At 39.2% G+C, this 22595-nt stretch overlaps 1 protein-coding gene across 1 annotated transcript in view; it reads left to right on the top strand.

Annotated features, from left to right (window-relative positions):
* Nucleotides 1-22595, top strand: part of SKIC3 (SKI3 subunit of superkiller complex) — a 49361-nt gene that overhangs the window by 2349 nt on the left and 24417 nt on the right. The window contains exons 5-24 of the mRNA XM_084305007.1: nt 510-601; nt 1243-1318; nt 2889-3029; nt 4498-4596; nt 5635-5743; nt 7397-7537; nt 8740-8841; nt 13015-13151; nt 13785-13871; nt 13960-14063; nt 14163-14289; nt 15452-15631; nt 16428-16552; nt 16997-17250; nt 19234-19336; nt 20141-20317; nt 21307-21451; nt 21619-21697; nt 21809-21870; nt 22001-22057. Of these exons, the coding sequence (XP_084161133.1) occupies nt 510-601; nt 1243-1318; nt 2889-3029; nt 4498-4596; nt 5635-5743; nt 7397-7537; nt 8740-8841; nt 13015-13151; nt 13785-13871; nt 13960-14063; nt 14163-14289; nt 15452-15631; nt 16428-16552; nt 16997-17250; nt 19234-19336; nt 20141-20317; nt 21307-21451; nt 21619-21697; nt 21809-21870; nt 22001-22057 (2397 nt within the window). The remainder of the gene's footprint in view (nt 1-509; nt 602-1242; nt 1319-2888; nt 3030-4497; nt 4597-5634; nt 5744-7396; nt 7538-8739; nt 8842-13014; nt 13152-13784; nt 13872-13959; nt 14064-14162; nt 14290-15451; nt 15632-16427; nt 16553-16996; nt 17251-19233; nt 19337-20140; nt 20318-21306; nt 21452-21618; nt 21698-21808; nt 21871-22000; nt 22058-22595) is intronic.

Raw genomic sequence — 22595 nt, 5'->3', positions numbered from 1 at the left:
GGAGACTCGTGAAGCATAAAGTTGCACGGTAGGTCTCTTGCAGATGTCAGAATTTGATATTTCTATTGTAGTAAGGTTTGTTGAGTGTTCAATATAAATAGCTTCTTAAAGTATAAATACTAGTGCCTCATTTCAGGGTGTATGGAAATTTCCACAGCCCTCAGATTCTGGCTTTCTGTTATTATACATGTACAAGGTGGTGTGGTACTTAGATATAAAGCTTTCATCTGGTGAGGTGCTATTTGTATATAGTCTGGATTTGTATATAATCTAATTTGCAGGCAACATTATGTAACATTTAAAAGTTTCAAATAGTTGTATTAATTAATAAAGCGAGGAAAGCTATTATTTTAAAATAGATACAGGAATATCAATGTAGATTCTGCTCAGAGATTACTGCATTAACATGTGAAGGCAATATATTTTTTTAGGCAGAACTTGCAATGTAAATTTAATTCATAACTGCAGACATCAAACGTTACTTATTTTCTGATCTTATTTTTTTAAAGGGGTTAGCAAATTTATATGAGAAATCCAACCAAACCGATGTCAAAGGAGACTTAGCAGATGTTTATAAAAAGCTCTTGGAACTCTATGAAAGGTAAAGAATATTGTACTATAATTCAGTCAAAGGTTTTTAGCTGACAAAAGTTCAGTGAATGCCATAGCTGATATGATTGCCAGGATAGATTGCCAGTTGTCTTTTTTAAGCCACTGGTAAGTGCAGGTTACTTCACCTTATACAGGTACAGAAAAGCTATGTTATTTCTGCCTCTTTTAATAGAGCAAAATCTTTTGGAATAGTTGTGGTTGAGGTTAGCATTTCAGAAGATTCTTATGTTGTCACTTGTCATCTGTGTAACCTCACTGCCTTGATGCATTTAGCTTTGAGGGTACCAAGCCTGCATTAGTAAGCGAACTTAACTTTTCCCTCCTTTACAGGGAATGGATGTCACCCAGCTCATACAGATACAGTTCTAAACAAAAGTAACAAAAGTAACTCTTAGCTGTCAGTGTAGCTGGCTGGAGGGTTACAGTTGTTTCCTTAATTTGAAAACAGATCAAACAGAAAAGCCCAGTCCCTTAAAGGAATTGTTTACTCAGTTATAGCACTGATTTTTAAGGTAATCTGCAATGTTCTAAATATTTTTTTGTTAACTGAACTAAAACTTCATTTGTCAGAATTTGAACTGTACTGCTATTTTATGGCAATCTTAGCTTGTTTGATTTTCTTCTTTCTAGTGGAGACAAGCAGAAATGGTGTAATGTATGTAACAAGCTTGTGGAACTATATCATCAAGAAAAGAAATATTTAGAGGTAAGTGACTAATGTCATTTCTCTGTTCTGATCTAAAGGAAATTTCTTGCTAGAACTAGCTAGTCTTCATGAAGGAATCCATAGGTGTTTTGGGCCACAGATCATTTAGAATCTCCTTTTGGATCACTAGGCAGATTTTTAACTATATTCTTTTACCATATTCTTTTTTTTTTTTTTTTCCTCCCTCTGCATAAAAGAATCGGATGGCACCTGCTTAACTGGCAAAACTTGACAAAAACATTAGTGTATAGGCTGGAAGGGTGCAATATCATCCTTCTGTTTGATTTCTAGAAGTCCAGCATGATACCAAATGCACATTTACCCACAGCATGTGAGAGGAACTTACCCTTTGCCTAGCTTGGCCAGTTCTCCACTGATGGGACGATCTTTTCCTAGGTTGTTTCATGCCAGAGGGTGAGGTGGAATTTACATAAAAACCATGGATTAGGTACCAGATTCTGTGAGCACGATAAGGACATGAAAATCTGCTCTGGTGCACCACAAGCTTCAGACCTCCTTGCACTCCTAAAGACCTTGTCAGCGTGAGCACTGCAGGGATGGCTCTTGGCAGGTTACCACGAGGTGGAGCTGTTAAACACCTGTAGAGTTCAACAGTAGTGTTATCTGCAGGCTGGTGTTATTACAGAATACTTATTTTTGCTGCTACTCTGTTCACTTTTGTGGTGTGTGCTTACACACAACACCATCTTCCCCCTTTTCCTCTGACAATGGGAAATGGGAGATTTTCCTTCTCTTTAAGCATCAGGCTGAAGACTTTGGCCTAATCTACCCAAAGATTCTTTGCATAGCAGTTTCTGAAACTAAATTTAGTGATAAGCTTAGTTTGTGGTTTCCTTCCTATGTTAGGCCTGAGCAACCTTTTTATTCTTTCTTAGTCTTGCTGAGTTTTCCACGCTGTAATTTCAGCACATATTGCTACTGTTCTTGTATTTCTGTTTGTAGTAGTGTAGATCTGACAGATACTCTGTTTGTAGGAGGACTGTTTGTCTGTTTTTTCTGTTGTTTTCTCAAGGAACCAGAGTCAGAATTCATGCTGTTGGTACCACCTTTACGTACCTTGGAAGGTAGACAAGTCCCCACGCAATGTTATTATTAAACAGTATATACTGTTTCCATTTTGTGTTATAATTTAGTGTTCACTTCCTCTCCTTCAATGTCTCTCTCTCTATATTGAAAGCATTCGTTTTTCTCCATGTGATCCTTAATTACTCAGTCTGGCTGGCACTGGGTTTTCTGTCCAATAACAAGGCAGGTGAGGATAGCTTTAAATCTTCCTTTTCAAATTTTCAATAAATGATGCAAGCATATATTTGCAATAGTGTGCTATGCAAATGTAAGTAAGTGTAGAAGTGGAAGTACTCTAGCAGTATAGCGGTTTAATTTAAATTAGGATATCTTTTGACTGTTTGAAAGAATGTCACCGTCTTGTACAGCAGTGTGCCATTTTAAGAGAGGAAAGTGAAATGCGTGTTTCTTGGAGTTGACAGTACTTGGAAATTTTGTTGAATTTAAAGAGTTACAGCATAGCTTGTTTGTCTCCTATTGACAGGTTGCTGAAACATGGCAGAAACTAATAAGGATAAAACAGGAGGAAGGTGCAGAAAAAGCAGAGCTTCATCAGCTTTGGAAAAGGATGATCCAGTTACTGGCAGACAGTGAACAGAGCCAGGACAATCAGACTGTGCAAATGGTAATGTTTTTCCATTCCTATTCATCATCAGATGCATATATATACACAGAGCAGCTAGATTCAAATTAAGCCTTAAAGTACCCATCATGTGACTCTCTCATTAGCATTCAGTGGTACCCAGCTTCTCAGGAAAAAGGTAGGTGATTGTAGCATCTGACAGAAACAGTGAAGGTGTTGCTGTCTGAAGTGAAACTTCAGTGGTATTGGGCATCTGAACACAAACAGTTGTCCTGGAGCTTTGTCCTTAACTGCCTCCTAAGTTCTGTGGGAGCCCAGGTTTGCCCTGTACCGTGGTGATGCATTGTTCTGCCCCTGCATGGTACAAGAAGCATCAGTGTATTCACGCAGCTGAACAGAATAGCTTCTAGCATATTCGAAAGTTCTGATAGAGTCTAGAATATAGGCATTCTCCAAAACAAGTGACTCCTTCTCTTCCTCTCCTGCAAACTGGAAGAGGTAGTTTTGTGCTGTTTTCCCATTTCTTCGTACCTAGTGCTCATCTTAGGTATCAATGTTTGCATTCAAAATTTCCTTCCTCCTACAAATTGTAAGCTTTTATGTTGTAGGAGAATGTTAAAGTTCTTTGGAGCATTACAGAAAGATCATTAGTTGTACTGATTTTGTGCCCTCTATGGCCAAAGTTAATTTTATTTTATCTGTTTTATTCGTTCTTGCAAGATGAACCTCCTTCACAAGGAAGGGTGGAAATTTCTCTGGTTGATAGTAATGGTTCAGAAAGGTAGCAAATACTTGTTCAAGTACTTTGACAGAGGGAAACTGAACCTAGATCCATAAGTTCTGAGAAGGCAAATGCTCTGCCTTAAGGGCTATTATAAAAAAGAGGTGCTGAAGTCAGTACTTGCTGTCTGTTTTTTTTGTTTTGTGAGGGAGATGGAGTAGGAGGTGAGCAGGGGATTGGTACACAAAGATTAGGAATGGATTTCACCTGCAAATCTACAATTTACTGCAGTTCTGAACCTGTAAGGTTGTGGTATTGAAGGCAGCTTACTATTCATCATTTTGGTTGTGGGAAACATTATATAAAATTTAATAGTGGGAGAGGGGGAGAGTGTCAAGGAATTAAGGACTTCAGGTTTCTTCAGAGTTCAGGGGGAAGGCTGACAAATAGTAACTTTGGTTTTGTGGAACCAAGTCCTTCAAACTGGAATTGGGTACAAGGAAGCATCTGTACTCCCACAAATTTTGCATTCCTTGTACTTATTTTATAAAACTTATTACTGCTTTTTCTTGTTTTGGAAAACTAATGTGTTTTGTGTTTATGAGATGATAAAGGACCCAAGGAATATCAAAGACACCAAGATAAGGATTTTTTTTGTCATTTTCCTCTGCTTTTGGTATGAGGATAAATTTAAGGAGTAGGGTCCAGGTTTGAGTATGCACTAAACTATGATGGTAACGTTTTCTTAGAGTCATTGTTTGCTATACTCCTAATTATTTCTTATTTCAGCTTTTGAATGCATTTGAGGAGGCAGTGAACTCTGCCGACCTTGTTCCCAGTGAAGACCACCAAAATCTTTACAAAGACTTTATTCAGTGCCTGTCAAAGGTAAGGTTTTGTTAGTCAGTCTTTGTCAGTGAGTCGTAGAATCAGTCACAGAATCGTAGAGTGGCTTGGAGTGGAAGGGACTTTAAAGATGATCTAACTCCAACCCCCTGCCAGAGGCAGGGATGCCACCGACTAGATCAGATTGCCCAAAGCCTCATTCAGCCCAGCACTGGGCACTGCCAGGGATGGGGCATCCACAATTTCTCTGGGCAGCCTGTGCTGGTTGCCTCACTACCCTTACAGTGAAGAATTTTCTCTTTATGTCTAGTCTGAATCTCTCCTCTTAGTTTAAGACCATAATGATAGGACCCCCTTGTCCTATCATTATCTACCCAAGTAAAGAGTCTTTCTCTATGTTCTTTATAAGGCCCCTTTAAGCAGAGAAAGGTCGCAATAAGGTCTCGCCAGAGCCTTCTCTTCTCCGTGCTGAACATCCCCAGCTCTCTCAGCCTTTCTTCATAGGATAAGTGCTTCAGCCCATCGATCAACTTCATGGCCCTCCTCTGGACCTGCTCTTAACAGCTCCACATCCTTCTTGGTCTGGGGGCCCCAAACCTGGATTCAGTACTCCGAGTGGAGTCTCACAAGAGCAGAAAAGAAAGGGACAATCACCTCCCTCCCCTGCTGGTCACGCTTCTTGCGATGCAGCCCAGGACACAGTTGACCTTCTGGGCTGCAAGCACGCACTGCTGGCTCACACTGAGCTTTTTGTCCACCAGAACCCCTAAGTCCTTCTTTGCAGGGCTGCTCTCTATGACTTCTTCTCCCACTCTGTGCTCGTGTCTGGGATGGCCCTGACCCAGGTGCAGCACCCTGCACTTGGACTTGTTGAACCTCATTGAGTTCACACGGGCCCACCTCTAGTCCATCCAGGTCCCTTTGGAAGGCATCTCCTCTTCCGTCTTTGCTATCAACTGCACTGTTCAGCTTGGTGTCAGCTGCAAACTTGCTGAAGGTGCACTTGATCACACTGTCTACATGGAACAATCCTATTTGATAATTCACACAAATAGCTCCTTGCTTTCTTTTCCTTACAAGCTTCCTCATGAAACTGCTAAGTTGGAAAAGGCCTGTGATGACATGATGGCTTTATATCCTACTGTAAGCTATCCTTTGGAAGTACTTTGCTTGCACTACATTGAGTCAGGTGAGTAGGATGGGTTTACACACTTTGGGGGCTTAAAATAATTCTTTTTATAATTGATGTTATGATAGTCTTTTTGACAGGTTTTTACCCTTCACACCTAAATACAAGCACGCTGTTTACTTTGTCACGTTTTACCACTCTGGAAGTGAAGTGTTCGCTCATGCTGCTATGGTTTAACCTGGCAGGCAGTGAAGCACCATGTATTCACTACCTCACTCCCCACCAGTGGGATGGGGGTGAGAAATGGGTAAAACTCTTTCGATGAGATAAAAACAATTTAATAAGAAAAGGAAGGAAATTAATAAATAAAAGAACACACAAAGTGATGCACAGTGCTCACCAGTAGCCAACTGATGCTCAACCAGTCGCTGAAACAAGGCAGCTCCCCTGGCCGGTTTAACCCAGTTTTACTCTTCACCCTTACTCAGTTTGGGATATTCATTCAGCAAGTTCAGGCCAGCTGTCCTGGCTATGTCCCAGCCTAGCTCCCTGTGTACCCCCAACCCCTCACTGGCAGGGCAGTGTGAGAAGCTGAGAAGTCCTTGGCTTGGTGTAAGCACTGCTCAGCAGCAACCAAAACATTGGTGTGTTATCAGGATTATTCTCATCCAAAGTCCAAAACACAGCACTGTACCAACAACTATGAAGGAAATTAACGCCATCCAGCTGAAACTAAGACATATGCTTTATAATTACTTGGTTTTGTAACAGAATGATGACTGTAAATGGGGAAAAAAAAAAAAAGTCCAACTCTTGCAATGTATTTGCCTTACAAAACTCAAAAACAGCCTTTCCAGATAAATGAATCTATGCTCTGCATTCAGTATGAAGCCTGATTCATAGGCACTAAGCCTAGAATAATGAATGGAGAAGTTAAGACATAGCTCTAAGGTTGAGGAACGGCTATGTGTAGGTTACTCTTCGCCAATAAAATCCTTCCTGCCTAAGAAGAAAGATTTGTGGAATTGCTTGATGTCCCAGATTTGTGGGCTTGTAACTCAGTTGCAATATTAGTCAATTTTACCAAATTCGAATCAAAGGCATCCTGTATTTTAATGAGTCCATAATTTAAAGCAAAACAGAACAGAAAAACAGATCAAAGACTGTTGCTGAAGTTGCTAAGTTTACAAGTTACTGTCAATAAAATGTAATGCTGACACATTAAGTCATGTGCTTTCACAGCAAGACTGTTTCAGCAAGCCCATCACAGCAAATGTGTAGTTACACAGGCCTACTCTGGAAGGAAATTATTTTGATTTATTTGTGGTAGATTTTGAGACGTGGGCTTTCACCTAAGCTTGGATGAAAAGCATATGAACAAATTAGTTTCTACTAATAAAGGAAGCATACCTGTATTAGTTTACTATGAGTCGTTAAAGAATTCAGATTGGCAGCTTATTTTGTTTGGTGATATTGAGTATATTGATGACTACTTGATTTTTATTTATTTATGTGTAGGGGGTATAAGCATATAGTATAATTGGAAAAAAATGTTTAATGAATAAACTCATTACCTTGAGCTTAAAGGATAAGTGTCATATAAGTATATATGTTTCTGTAAATAATTTCAGTTTTCTTGTTACATTTTTAAATCTACAGCTCAAGAAAGTGTTTCTTTTTTTTTTTCTTTTTTTTTTTTTTTTCCGAAACCAGGTACCATGTCAGAAAAGGCCTTTCACTGTTTTTCTAAGCTTTCGGAGGTGGACTCAAGTAGTGGTCCAGGCAACATTGGTTTTGGTATAAAATGTCTCCATGAAAAGAAATACGAGGAGGCTGTTAAAAGTCTTACTGAAGGTAAATGTATAATGTGAGGTATAGGTACTCTGTCTTGACAGCAGCTACAATTAATGTTTTGGGAAGCTTAGAGTTTCATATTACATTGCCAGTTCTATTGCAAGTAGTAGAAAGACCAGCTAGCTTTTAAAATACTCAATGCTTTGTCTGACTGAGGTATGTTTTTTTAAGTATCTCTTGAAGTATAACATGTCTGAAAGTCTAAGCAATCAGGCTATGCTGTGATACCCTGTATTCCTTTCACCTGGGGTTAGAATAAGACTGTTTCTTTAATTTGGATTTTGGAATATGCTATGTCACAGCAGCATACCCACAATGAAATAAGGTGACTTGCCTAAATAATGAATCAAATTTCAAATGCTTAAGAGAAAAGTCTTCCATGTAACAAATTTCTCTCTTAAATGGCAGTTGGACATTTTGATGAAACGTATATGTGATTTAGAAATGCAATTGAAATTTGCTTATATTTCTGAACTGCTCTCTCCCAAAACATATTATCAGTTTTTTACTTCTAGATGTAATTCTCATAAAGGGGAGAACACAAAGAGCCTTGCACTTTGCATCAGCAGAAATGTTTCGAGTTGGAAGTGATATCTTTCCTAGTAAGCCAAGTGTTCACATTTTAGGCTCTGAAACTTCAAGGAATTATTTAATAGTAATATATTTCTCAGAAGAATCAAATTCTGTTTTATGACTGAATCTCTAATTAAGGCGTTTCTCGGGAAATTCTAGTTAAATGCTTTTGCAGCCTGTTTTTTTTTTTTTTGCTGTCTTGAAGTTCCATAGCTGTTCTATAGAGCCAGCCTTTTCTCGTCTCTAAGGGAAATTTTATAAAGCAGTCTACAGGCTGTTGGTGATAATTTGTGATCAAACGGAAGGACTTTTTGTGTTCTGAAACAAAAGTGCACCTTAAGCCAATATTGTGTATTTCCTCACATTTTCCCCTTTTCTCTTTATTTATATATAACATTATAGGCAAAATTAAGCCTAAGAGAGGTTTACAACTGCCATAGTCTTTCCCTTACATTTGGGTGTATCTAAGATATTTTTTCTTTGAGTCTTAGTTTAAACTAACTGCATTTTTTTTGCTGATTATTTGATGTTAGTGTTTTGATGGTGTTGTACGGCAATACAGCATCTGTCAGCCACAGCATCTTTGCAGCCCTAAGCAACATTTCTTTTCTTGAACTTTCTTTTACTAGGTTTGAAGAATGCTAGCCAGTGTCTGGGAGCATGGCATTATTTGGCAGAGGCACAGATGAAAATTCACAAGCACAAGAATGCTGTCCTGTCCTGTAATCAAGGTAACTGCCTGCTAATTGAAAGGGCATCTGCAGTGTTAACCGTCTTTATGCAGTCTAGTCAACGTGGCTTTTGCACACTAAGTGTGTGTTAGCAGCAGCCCTACTCCTTTGCACTTTGCAGCATCACTGGTTGTGGTGGGCTCTCTTGCTGCTTCTGGTTTATGACAGGTGAAAATCACCTTGTGCTGCTTAGTCTCAGGAAGAGAGGAAATATTTGGTTAATCAGAACCCGAAAGCTGTCTCAGGATTAATATTTAGATGTTCTGCACATTTTCATATGCTTCTTCAGCTGGTCGTTGACCAAGTCAGCCAAACAGCAGTTAACTGCCAGGAACTACAGAGGTGGGTGAAACACAGTGGACTTTATCAGAATCTCACCTTTTCAGTCTTTATATACAGTTAAGAGTAAAAAGTTAAAGTGCAGAAGAATGTTGGATAGCACACCTGCATCTCAAGAAACCTTACTTTGAGTGCAACTCTTCATCTGTGCTAGCTGGGTGTGAGGGCGGTTGTTATGATCTAGTGATACATATCTAATCTGAACAGAATCATTATTTGATGGTTATAAATGAAGGCTCATCCAAAGCAGGCTTCTTCTGACAGAGACTAATGTAACAAAAAACTCCTCAGGAAAGACTCAGAGAGGTAACAGTAATCAGACTTGGCTAAACAGTCATAGAAAATACATTAAAAGCAAGGGGAATACTTCAAATGGTGAAGTACTTGCCATTGAGGAAGATGCAGAAGGGCTATAAAGCTGGGTAGAGGAAATGTGAGAACAGAACGAAGTAGGTCAAAAGAGTTCAGGAAACATATTGCAGAAGGAATGAAAATGAGGCAATTATTTTCCCATCTGTTTTCACTGTGTAAGAGCTCAGGGAGACTTCTACACCACGACCTTTTTTTTCAGGGGTCTTGTCAAAGAATTTACCTGTCATTATAGCCTTGATAGAAGTTACTATAAACCAAAACAGGAAAAATGAGCGTTAAGAAACTAAGAGATACTGACCTAGGAATTGAACAGGGCACATCAAGATGAGATTGCTGAAGCATTAACTGTTAAATCATAGAATCACAACATGGGGTGGGTTGTAGGGGCCCTTACAGAGCACACAATTCCACCCTCCCTGCCGTGGGAAGGGACACCTCCCCATAGGTCAGGCTGCCCAGAGCCCCATCCAGCCTGGCCTTGGGCACTTCCAGGGATGGGGCATCCTCAGCTGCTCTGGACAACCTGTGCAGGTGCCTCTAATCTAAATCTGCCCTCTTCAATTTGCAAGCCGTAACCCCTTTTCCTACTACTACGCTCCCTGATAAATATTCTCTTTCTAGTGGTATGTAATCACTTGCTTAAACTGTCTTTGTACCCAACTACTTAGACATAGTTAGTGTGACTCCAACTACAGGAAGGATTGTAGGAAAGATCAGAAAAACCACAGACAAGTATAATGTTTAATGGTGAAACTACTTAAAAACTGAAAGAAGAGAGTAATGCAATTAATGTAGAAAGATGAATTCTGTGGGAATAGACAGCATGGCTTCAATAAAGTGAAATTGTTTTTTAGTACTCTTTGAAGAAGCTACCAGCACACGGGGAATGAAGTTGTAGTACAATTCACTCTGACATCCAAGTGGTAATTGATAAGATCTCTTATAAGATTTTTAAGGAAACTGAGCAGTTTGGATTAAGAAGCAGTGTTATAGCACTGAGTAGGAGTTTTTTTCTTCTTTTTTTTCTGTTTGTGTTTTTTTTTTTAAATAGATTAAAAGAGCACGATATAGTAATAAAGGTCATTTTTCATGCTTGAAAGAGGCATTCCAATACCAGGACCTTGGTTGTTTATCTTCTTTACTAGTCCAATTATGAATTTTGAGTAATACATTTTGCTGCTATTCAGGGCAGAGGGGAATAAGTCTGAAAACAAATTATCAGAGAAGGTAATTAGGTGTTAAAATAACTGATGGTAGTGGATTTATGCAACTAGACAGCTGAACTCCACCACAACTGCTCTCTCACTCACCCTCCTCAGAGGGAAAGGGGGAGAAAATACGATGAAAAGGTCTCAAGGGTTGAGATATGGACAGGGAGATCATTTACCAGTTACTGTCATGGGTAAAGCAGGCTCTTCATAGAGAGATTAAAATAATTTATTGCCAACAGACTAGAGCAATGAGAACTAAAAGCAAACTAAAACATAAAACAACCTTCCCCTCATCCACCCTCTTCCACCTCCTCCTCCCAAGAGGCACAGGGGAACAGGGAATGGGAGCTGCGGTCCGTCCCTGTCGCTTTGTCTCTGCCTCTCCTTCATGGTCCCTCTCTGCCCCTGCTCCCTGTGGGGTCCCTCCCATGGGATGCCGTCCTTCCTGAACTGAGCCTGCAGGGGCTGCCCACAGGCAGCAGCTCTTCAGGAACTGCTCCCACATGGCTCTGTCCCAAGGGGTCCATCCATCTCCCAGGAGCAAACTGCTCAGCACGGGTCCCCCACGGGTGGGCAGCAGCTCCCCCAGACCCCTGCTCCTGCGGGGGCTCCTCTCCACGGGCTGCAGCTCCGGCCCGGGGCCTGCTCCTGCGGGGGCTCTCCATGGGCCGCAGCCTCCTCCAGGCCACATCCACCTGCTCCACCGGGGGCTCCTCCACCCCTGGGGGGGCTGCAGCGTGGAGATCTGCTCCATGTGGGACCCATGGGCTGCAGGGGGACAGCCTGCTCCACCAGGGGCCTCTCCCTGCACAGGCTGCAGGGGAACTGCTGCTGCCTGCCTGCAGCACCTCCTGCCCTCCTGCTGCACTCACCTGGGGGCTGCAGGGCTGGCTCACACCCCTCTCTCCCAGCTGCTGTAGCACAGCAGTTTTTTTCCCCATCATCAATCTGGTCTCCCTGAGCCCAACCAGCATCACTCACAGCCCAGCTCTGGCCAGTGGCAGGTCCCTTGTGGAGCAGCTGGACCTGACTCCTCTCTGCCATGGGGCAGCTGCTGGGCTCTGCTCACAGAGGCCACCCTGCAGCCCCTCATTACCAAAACCTTGCCACATAAACCCAATACACTAATAAAATTCCATAGTCATAAAAGCAAAGTCATGCATTTGTTAGAAGAAATGTTCTCATTAAGTTATCCTCTAGTCTTACTGCAGTAAAACACAGAAAGGTATTCATTCTGTATGAAGAAAATAGGACTGCTCCTTTTCCCCTTCTGTGCTTTACAGGAGAACTTGAAAGTCAGGAATTACAGTGAAGGGAATGGTTACTGAAACAGCACCAACAGGCAGCTGCATGAAGAACTTGAGCAGCATGGTGAATTCTTTGTGCAGTTTTAGTACCCACCCACTCTCTAAAAGAAGAGATGATTTTGAATTCCATGAAGTTACAAATTACTTGGAAAATAAATAAAGATCATATGCTTTCTTCTCACATGCAAGATCTAGTTAGTAACAAATGAAACTAAAGGATGTCAGGCTCAGAACAAACGAAGGAGGCTTTGTTTCTTATGACAAAGTGTAAGTTAAGGTATTGTGCCTTGCTAAAAGATGCTGTGGATACTGAAAGTTGCCTTGAGTCCAAAACTGGGGGAGAAATCTAGCATTGCTCTGTGCTTGGCCTGTTTTTACATTGTTCCTGTATATCTGCAGCTAGAGGCAGGATGGTAGGACAGACGGACTATCAGGTCAGACAGAAGATTGACATGGGTGGAAATAGAGTTAACTGACTAGTTGAGAAAGTATTTGTCTTTGGAGTGTACTTGAACTCAACGGAGATTCTCTGAGGTGAGATTATACTGCCTACTGGAGAAGTAACCAATACTGCTTACAATAGTACAGAGCTGGCTTTGCACAGGTACAGAGTTAAATCCTTGATTTAATAGCAATATTTTTCCCCTTCTGACACTGAAGTATAGAACAACAAATTTGGTTAATGAAGGGTCATTGTTTTCTCAGATCATGGATCAGGAAAACAAGCATTCCAATTATTAGGCTAGCATCTAGGAGACAGTTTCTTACATGTCTGACATCACCTTTCTAAAATTGATCAAACTTTTGAACTTGCATAGGTAGAGATTTTATGTAATAGTTTCTTCAACACAGGAGAGAACAGTCTAATAATTAGCTTTATTAAGCGGTGTTCTCTGTAGATCCTTTTTTATTTCCATTTGATTAAACTTCTGTCTTGTCAACAGCTCTCAAGAGTCTTGGAAATCCTGAGAGTCCTAGTCTTCAGCAGAAGAAGGACCATATTCTTCAGTTGAAAGCAGAGGCTTTGATTAAAATAGGCGATGCCGATGCTGCAGAAGAAGCCATTAATGCACTTGAGCAGGTATTTTCATTGACCAAAATGTAGTTTAAGGAAAAAAAAAATGCTCTCATCTTTATGCGCTAAAAATTCAAGCTGTGTATTTTTCCCCTTGGCTCATTTTTGTTTTCTGTGTGGTTTAGACAGCTCCTACCAACAACGGTATAATTAAAACATGCCTTGCTCCTTTGCTTTTAGGCTTTGCTACAACTTCTTTTAAGTCACAATTCTAATTTAAAAAGCCATTGCTCCTCGCCTTATCTGGTCTTGCATAGTGAAGCTGGGTTCTTGCTAGTTCTGGGGCTATTGTTCATCATTATGGTTATAATCCTACTCCCTCTGTCGTCAATTCACTTGTTATTACACGTAAACATATTACTTTAAGATTGAATGGTGAAGCTTTAAGTGAAAATTGCTTCCCCTCTGTTACGCCTCACAGTTTCATGTATACTACTTTTTTACTGTTCAAACTTCTGTAGATTTGTCCTTTCTGTTTACAATCTGCTACCTCTTCAGCAAAACTCTATCTAAGGCTCCTCAAGGGTGGTCTCCTCTCTGTGCTTTCTTGTCTTCATGTAGAAAACCTGCTTTTGACACCTTTGATTTCTTAGTGTGTGAAAAGAATAACTTGTTTGTATCTATTACGTGATCTTCTAGATTGCGGGTGCAAGCAGCGATCCAGTGGTTTTAGCTTTCAGAGGTCGGGCTTATCTAAACAAAGGTTTAGTGGATCAAGCTTCAAAGGTTAGTGCTCTATAGTCCTTCCTGCAAGCTATGTAGAACTCTTATTTTCATATAGAAATAACTAGAGAAGGATGACATATTTTTGCAGATTTCACAAGAACTTCTGTTGTCACACCCTGATCTGGCTGAGGCCCATGCTCTTGAGGCTTTCATCCATTATTCTCAAAAGAAGTATGAACAGGCAGAAAGAAGGTAAACCTCTTTTTCTTTTTTTTAACAGGGAAATGTGGGGGAAAATATAATGTTCAGCTTTTGAGGGTTTGCTTCATCTAATCTGTTCCTTTTATTTAGTTTTCAAAACGCCATTGAAAGAAGGGCTGACACTGCAGAGTATCATCAGTACCTGGGGCTCACCTATTGGTTCATGAGTGATGAGACAAAAAAAGACAAAGGAAAAACACTTACTCAGTTCTTGAAGGTAAAAGCTTCTTTAACTATTCACGTAGATTAGCATTTTCCTACATAGGAAAAGAAATACAGAAATTATTCGTGACTGGAGTTAGACACTGGAATTGTTTGTTACTATTTACAGGCCTACAGAGCCTGTAAACCACATTCAGCTGGGAAGAAATGCATGAAAGGGAGCTGTGTAATTACTTAGAATCTCCCTGTTTTTGTGTTCTTCTGTTCACCGAAATCTTGAGGTCTTTGGTGTAGTCAAAAGTAGTAGTGGTTCTTTCAATCCCCTTTCCTTGAGGGCTGTAAAGTTGAGGCCTATAGGTGAACAGTGTAGCACTTTTTGAAATGTAGAAGGCGAAACATTTGAAAGTGTAGAGGGGGAAAAAAAAGGAAGGAGAGGAGAAAGAGAATGGTGTTAAAGTTTCAGTGTGTATCCACAGAAGTAAGCCTCCAAAGCCCAACTAGTTTATATGCTTTTCCTGATTGTTTGTTTTTTGTTGGTTGTGGCTTTTTCCCTGCACATAGATAAGAATGTAATCCAAAAGATGGTCTGACATCATTACTGAGAATTTGGAAGTTACAAAATAGGAATCTAGATATTGCAAAGTCACTATAAATTAGTAGCAGGTATGGGCAACTTGTATCATCATCTACTGTTTACAATTCATTAGCAGCAGAGTATAGTGGGCAATGTATTTGAAGTGAACAGTAATCTTAATTCTAAATTATTTTATATGAGCTTTTTTATTATTGTCATAGCTGTTATTATGCTGCTTGGGGGTTGTAGTTTCTTAAGTATAAACAAATCTGCCAAATGTGCTTAAAAAGGGAACTCAAACTTTAGAAAATGCTAGAGTTAACTGTGATATAATATGGTATGACTATGAGTATAATGACTGAAACTGAGTGGAATATAAAAATGATGGGATGCAGTATGGAATTGTTTGTTCCCAACACATCTCGCTTGTTAATACTCATGGCACAAAACATTTTGTACAGAAGGTTTGTGGCAGATTCTGCAAATATTTAAAGCTCAAGTAATCTTTTGAATACTCAGATGTACCACAGAAAATGCTTAACTAAGTTGATAAGCAGAGATTGTACAAGTAGTTATCACTGGACCTGCCCATCTGTTATTCCTTCAAAAGGTGCTCTTATATTGTGTTCATATTTCTTTATAGGCTGCAAAATTGGACAGCTACTTGGGAAGTGTCTTTTGTTATTTAGGTAACTACTACAGAGACATTGCTGGAGACAAAAGTAGAGCTCGTGGTTGCTATAAAAAGGCTTTTGAACTGGATGGAACTGATGAAGAATCTGGAATAGCAGCTGTAGACTTAAGTGTGGAACTTGGAGACACGGTATTGCATATTCAGGGCCTTGACTAATGGGTGTCTTGATTTTCTGTTAATCCTGCTCTTTGAGCAGCCACTTGAGATTTCTTCAGTATTTGAGAATAAGATCTCAAAAAAAAAACAGATATTCTGTCATTGCTTAGCAGTTTTCATAGCTGGATCTGCTTCAACTCTGTGCTTCAATTCTGATTTAAACCTATCTGGGGAGAAAGGTGGGGGAAGCAAGCATAACGTTGTAGTCATCACATACGTGATTCAGAAGATGGGAGGATTTTTTTCAGCAGGTTACATGAAGAGAAAGTAAGTTTTCTCTTCATATTTAACTTGTGCCATTTCTTTCTCCATCCTCCCCCTTGCTCCTTTCAGAAAAAAAGCACACAAAGTCATCGGAACATTTTAAACAAGTATTTCTTACATAGCATTGTATAAAAAGTTCTTAGTCTGGTATTACAGCAAGAAAGCAGCCCACACTTTGACAGACTATTGGAATATCTGGAGAAACAGACTGAGTATCTGACTTACTGCAAAGACATGTAACCTTATCTAGTTAAAAAATCAAGTTGCCTATTTGCTAAGGCATATACATAAGAAATAATCACATCTTCAGATGTGATAATTTCCTCCTTTACTCTGCCACTCAGCCTGCCAGCTTTAAAAAGCCCATGTAATGTTTCTTCATTACAGTAACTAACAAGTTAGACAGTTTAATGGTTTGCTAGATTTGGGAGTATTCTTCTTAAACAATAACTTTCTTCTTTAGATACAGCTGTTTACTAATGTGGCATTTTTGGTGCTTTGTTAGGATACCGCTCTGTCAATCTTGAATGAAGTAACTGCAAAAGCAAACGCTGCTTCAATAAAATGGGCCTGGCTTCATCGTGGACTTTACTACCTCAGAACTGGTCAGCCGTCACAAGCAGTGGCTGAGTAAGAGAACTCGTGGTTGGTTTAAACTGTTTTCTGTAAATCCCTGTAAAACAGTCTTTGATCTTCATGATTTTTGAAATTAAGTTAGCTAATCACAAGATAGCCTGTACTACACAATGGGAAATGGGTGTGAGCAAGCTGCATCTATCTCCAGTTCTGGAATTAGCACGATGCATTTTTATCATGATAGCAGTGATCCATGCTAACAAGCCTAGTGACAGGCTTGTCATAGACACTATAACACTGAACAATGAGCCAAAATTAGGTACAATGCCTAAACTTTTATAATGTGTTCTATGAAGATTAAAACACTATTATGCAGTTTCTAAAAGTTCTATATAATTGTGTGGTTGTGTTCTGATAGTATATAATGCAAAGAAATAATTTGTTTTTGTTAACTTATATCACATTTGATTTAAATAAATTAAATCTTGATATCTTCAGTTTGCAGGCAGCTCTCAGGGCTGATCCAAAGGATTCCAACTGCTGGGAGTCTCTAGGGGAGGCTTACTTTGGCAGAGGTAGCTATGCAACAGCTCTAAAAGCCTTCAGGAAGGCCAGTGAACTGAACCCAGAGCTTGTATACAGCATTTACAGAGCTGCTGCAGTTGAGCAGATTCTAGGCAAATATGAAAATGCTATAGCTACGTATCAAGAAATCTTGAAGAAGACAGAAGAGTATGTGCCTGCGTTGAAAGGTAGTGTGTCTGAATCTGAAAATTTTAGGTCTTTCTCCTTCTATCTTGAGTTTCATGAAGAGGCTCTGATGTAGTTAGGTCTGCCTACGTAAAGGACAGTCTTGCTGGTGTAGAATGCTGTGATTCACATGTATGAAAGAAAGACTATAATAGCTTGTAAACATATGAAGACTGTTAAACCATGATGCACAGAAATGATTATTACTGTTGCAAGTAAGTAAAAAAGGTAACTATTCATACGTAACTAACAAGCCAAATGGGTAGAGGCATTGAAAATTTATGTAGTGGATGCCAGCTGATGATGCTCAGCTTCACCTAAGCAGTCAAATACTGTGTATGGCTGAACAGGCAGTGGAGTTGGGCTTCTGTGTCAAAAAGGTGGGCTATATTTATTTTCTGCTGCTGTTCTTCCTGGCTTTTTTTTTCTCACCTTTTCTGTTAACCCTGGTGATTCCGATCCCTGTGAGCTCCTTCAACTGACTAAAAATAGTAGTGAGGTATCCAGAGAGGTCTTGCAAATGTTAGATGTGGCAGTTGGTAGGTTACTTTAGTATGTATTTGGGAACAGGCTAGAGTGGTCGAGCATGGAGTCCAGGTGATAGTGAAAGTGAACTGTTGATCTCAGTTTATATAACATGGGGAGTATATAACATTTTGATAGCCAATTAATAGCTGTTTTGTTCACGTTCTCAGTGCCTCTTAGTCTTCAGGCATTCTCACCCTATACGTCCATCTGAAATCAAGTTTTTTGCTGCTTGGTTCTGGTATGAATTTTTATGTTGCGTTCCTTCTGTAAAAGGCCTTTGACGTTTGGATGAGTGTAAGCTGATATACAAAATATACACAAGTGTACTTGTCATACAGTTTTGATCAAAAAATAAACAGTTTCTGAAATGAGCTGTTAGAAGTGTAGTCTTAAGGCAGATGAGAGAACATACTGATGTTGCTTGAATGCGTCTTTTCTGTGCACTTTTTATTTGTGTTGTTGAATAATAAGTTTATTCACCTTTGCTCCAGCATTTCTCTTCATTTATAACTTCAGGGAATAAAATCAGTTTTATAAATCAGTTTTGCTTTTAGATTGGAGCTTCTTGACATCTGAAGAGCTTATGTCCTTGGGAGTTCTGTGTGGTCAATACAAACACCTAGTGAGGGCATGATAAGAGTCTCACAGAGCTGCATCTAGTTCATATGGTCTGCGTTTGTCACAATGTTATTGATGTTAATTGTTTGCCAAAATCTGCAAAGAAAGATGGTACCTACTATGATTATTAGTTTGATATAAATAGAGGGGACTAAAGCATGAGGAATGTAGATTCAGAACTGTGAAGAAAATGCTGAGAATTAACGAGGCTCAAATCCAGTGACTTATTGTCAGACAGAATCACTGCAGATACCAGCAGTGTAAAGAGGCAGTATCTTGCTGTTTCTGAAATAATACAAATAGTGGTATTAGATGTGGTTTCTTTAATTGCATTTATTTCCATATGAAGTAAATTCTTAAATAGGATTAAATAGTTGTGGTTTCAGGCAGTTCTAAAAAAAACTTCCCACTTTTCTTACCTTGATATTATTTCTTCTTTTTGTATTTGGCAATGATTTGATAATGTTTTTGACTGAAGTGTGAACTGAATATGGCTGTATTTGTCAGACTCACCAGTGCAGAGCACCTCTCACATGAGTGCTGTAGTTAATTCTTGAAAACAAACCCAAAGTTTCAATACTATATTTTTTATAATTACACAAATTTATTTTAATATTCAGATTATTCTACAGTTCATGCTACTGGGGAAGGGGTAAAAGCAAAGTCTCTCTTGTGAGCCACAGAGTTAGTTTGGTTGTGGATTTTTTTGATCAGGCATAGTATATGTAGAGCATAAAGCATAACGTGGAGCCGTCTTTCTTCATACAACCCCACCTCCTTTATCAAGTAGTAACATGGAAGCATCTGTTTTCATAGAGGATATTTTGTCTTTCTTTCAGGACTTGGTGAGTGCTATCTCATGCTGGCAAAATCAGCCCTTGATAAGTATCTTGATAGGAGGGCTGTGGAATACATAGAGCAGGCTCTTGAATTTTTTACAAGGTTAGTACTAAACATTCTGTTATTTCATTTCCACTGGACTCGTGGTTTGAAGAAGAAGAGTTAAGTGTTTGAGGAGTTTCAGTTACACTAAATCAAATGGAGTGGGCTTCTAATGTAGAAGTGTTTAGTGAAAATGGTTTGAATAATGCATTGTGGACTTAGGCTGCTAGAGTGAATGGTAATTAGTTTTCTTTTTTGTGTTTAAAGACACAGAGTCCTTTGATTATAACACAAGTGTGAAGTCGCACACAGTTCATTTCAGCTTTCATCCTGTGTATATGGGTAGAAGGAAGGAAACTTCTCCCAAAAATGGTGGATGAGAGGCAGTTGTAGCTTACCTGCCTCAATCTTACTGTTTTGCTTATCAGACAGAATGCTTTAGTGGCCTAAACTGACCCCTGGGATAACTGTTGGTATAGGAGAAGGTCTGCTAGGTTTCTGCAGATGTCTCATGTCTTGCAATATAAATGATAGTGTTCTGAAATACAAAAGTTAGTGTTGACAGCTGATGTTTTGATAGATAACAGGTAATTTTCAGAACAGACTCTTCGTCTCCACAAAATTGCAATACGTTAGCATTTTGTAGTTTCTCTTTTTATGATTACTTTTAAGTTTTTAAAAATACAGATTTAGTAGCAAGAAAACAGAATAATAATAATAATAATAAAAAAAACAAACAAACAAGCAGCCCATCAATTAATTAGAGTTTGTGCCACTATTCAAAGTGGTGAACTTTCTTTCAGGAAAGAGCATTGCAGTGTCTGAACAGATATTTTGTGGGTTTTCTTAAATATCAATTTACAGGGCAACAAAGCACCGTCCTGATGTATCTTCCCTTTGGAAACTGCTTGGAGATACCTGTACTACTGTGCATGTTATTTCACCAGCCAGAGTGAATATTCAAGTTCTAGGATTGCTTCTGGGTAAAAATGAAGGCAAACAGATGCTGAAGAAAATTGAGCTGCTCAGACTGGGAGGAAGGTAATAATTTTTTTTTTATTTTTTTTTTTTTACTGTCAAGTTCTTCTACATATCTGTGCACAGTATAGAGTCTCAAATGTTCTAGACTATATTATTCCTAGAAAATGAAACAAATGCTGATCTTTATCACCTGGATATTTAATGAAGATTAATGAGGAGGTAAAGAGGGCCTCGTGCTTCTTTCAAACTATACCACTCATTTAAAGGTATGATCCCTGGATTGCTGCAGTGGCTCTCAACACTTCATTTAGGACCTGCTCTTCTTGGTTCTGTCTCCAGAGCACGGCTATATCATGTCTGTCATTCAACAAATTGTGCTGCTCTAAATGGAGTGGTTGCAGTAGTAGTTAGCCCATTCTCCCAGGATCATTAAAGTCCAAGATAATACTGTAAGCTTTATGTCTGTATTTATTTCATACAAAACTGTTATCAATTTGGGCCCTAGTTGTGGGATCTAAATTACATTGGAAGACGGAATTCCTTGTGCCTGTCCCTGGAAGCTCACAATAGTAGAGCTAGAGATAAAGAAGTATTTACAGTTGTTTTCTTGTAGCCTCTCCTGTGGCTCCTTATGAGCTTTGTGCAGCTGGATGTGTTACTTAAGACAGGCTGACAATGTACCTCCTTTGAAAATCTCAACAGTGATATGTGTAGTCAAAATACTTCGGAGGGAAAGTCTGATTAACTCTGAAAATGGCTGATGTTTGTTTTAATTAAAAATATGCATATTGCACCTGACGTAACTTTGAAGTATTGCACATCTATAGTTTCACAAGTGGTGGGGTAATACAGATCAGGATGGATTCTGTGAAGATAGCTGTCTGAATGAAAATTAGTTGTCATAGGATTTCCATTCTTGTCTGGTTTTGTTTGTATTTATGCATATTTGTTTGGTTTGGGTTTTTAAGCACTCGAGTGTTTTTCAGCTTTCTGTTCTTCATGTTAGGGAGGCTCAGAATAATACGTGTGTGTGATTCATGTTTCTGTAGGTGTTACGGCAGAGCTTTAAAATTGATGCCTTTGCCTAACATATGGTGTGATCTTGGAATAAATTATTATCGACAAGCAGAGCACCTCACAGCAGTGGATGCTGACATGAATGAGATCAGTGAACTGCTAGAGAAATCTTTACAGGTACTGCCTGTTTTTCTGTTGCATTCTTTAAAGTTTAAATCAACTTTGGTGTTTCTCTGCCTAACCTCTCTGTCCTCAATAAGACCTAACCCTCTGGATAACTTAGTGCATAAAATCTTATTTTTTGATAATCTAGTAATTCAATTCACATTTGATTTTTCTTTCAGTGTCTCAAAAAAGCTGTGAGGCTTGACAGCAAAAATCATCTTTATTGGAATGCACTTGGTGTAGTTGCTTCCTGTAGTGGTAAGTCTTTAGTGAGACCCCTAGCTGCATAATATTCTAAATTAGAAGGCAACTTAACTAATGGTGTTTATGAAATTCAGTTAGATCTAGCTCTCCTTTTTTTTCCTCCAGCTATTGGGAATTATGCTCTTGCTCAACATTCGTTCATCAAATCTGTTCAAGCTGAGCAAATCGTAAGTGCTGTAGGCAGCTGCCATCTGTTTCAAGTGGGCATTTGAAACTTTTCTTCCCCTGATGCTGTGTCATTTTTTTTTAGAATACAGCAAGAACACATTGGTTTTAACTTGTATTTGTTCTCCCTAGAATGTTGTTGCCTGGACTAACTTGGGGGTTTTGTATCTAGCAACTGGAAACATTGAGGTAACTTTTTTTCCCATTTCTCAAATGTGGTTTCCCTTTCCACTTTTTTTTTTTTTTTTTAAGGGAATATAGTAGGGTGAAAGTGTGGGCTAAAAGTGGAGAGTGTACCTCTCAAATTCAAAAAACATACTTGCATTGAATGAAGTAAAATCAGCATCTTTCTTGAGTCACACAAATTAAGTATTTGTTCTGGAGTGGATGTAGTTAAGTGAACTTGCTCTAAATTGCTGAAGTTTCTCTCCAAATGACTAAGTGGAATAGCAACTGTTCAGAAGGACTGAGAAGGACTAAATCAAACCAACTCACAACAAGTTGACTGGGAACTCTTTTAGTCACAAACTGAAACTTTGGGTTTCTGATTTTCCTGTAGGTAGTTACTTTCTGCTCATTAATATGGCACATGACTTGCCATAGTTCTGTATAACCTTTAGAGCTTCTCTGAATAAAAATTGGAATACCTGTTAAGTGAAGTCCAGGGTTTTCATGCACCTAAAACTACATAATATCCTATTTACTGGTAAGAATTTAAGCAATTTTA

This window comes from Netta rufina, assembly GCF_964035555.1.
Source record: "Netta rufina genome assembly, chromosome: Z".
Lineage (NCBI taxonomy): Eukaryota > Metazoa > Chordata > Aves > Anseriformes > Anatidae > Netta > Netta rufina.
Note: the sequence above shows the minus strand (reverse complement) of the source record. Positions and strands in the feature narration are given on the sequence as shown.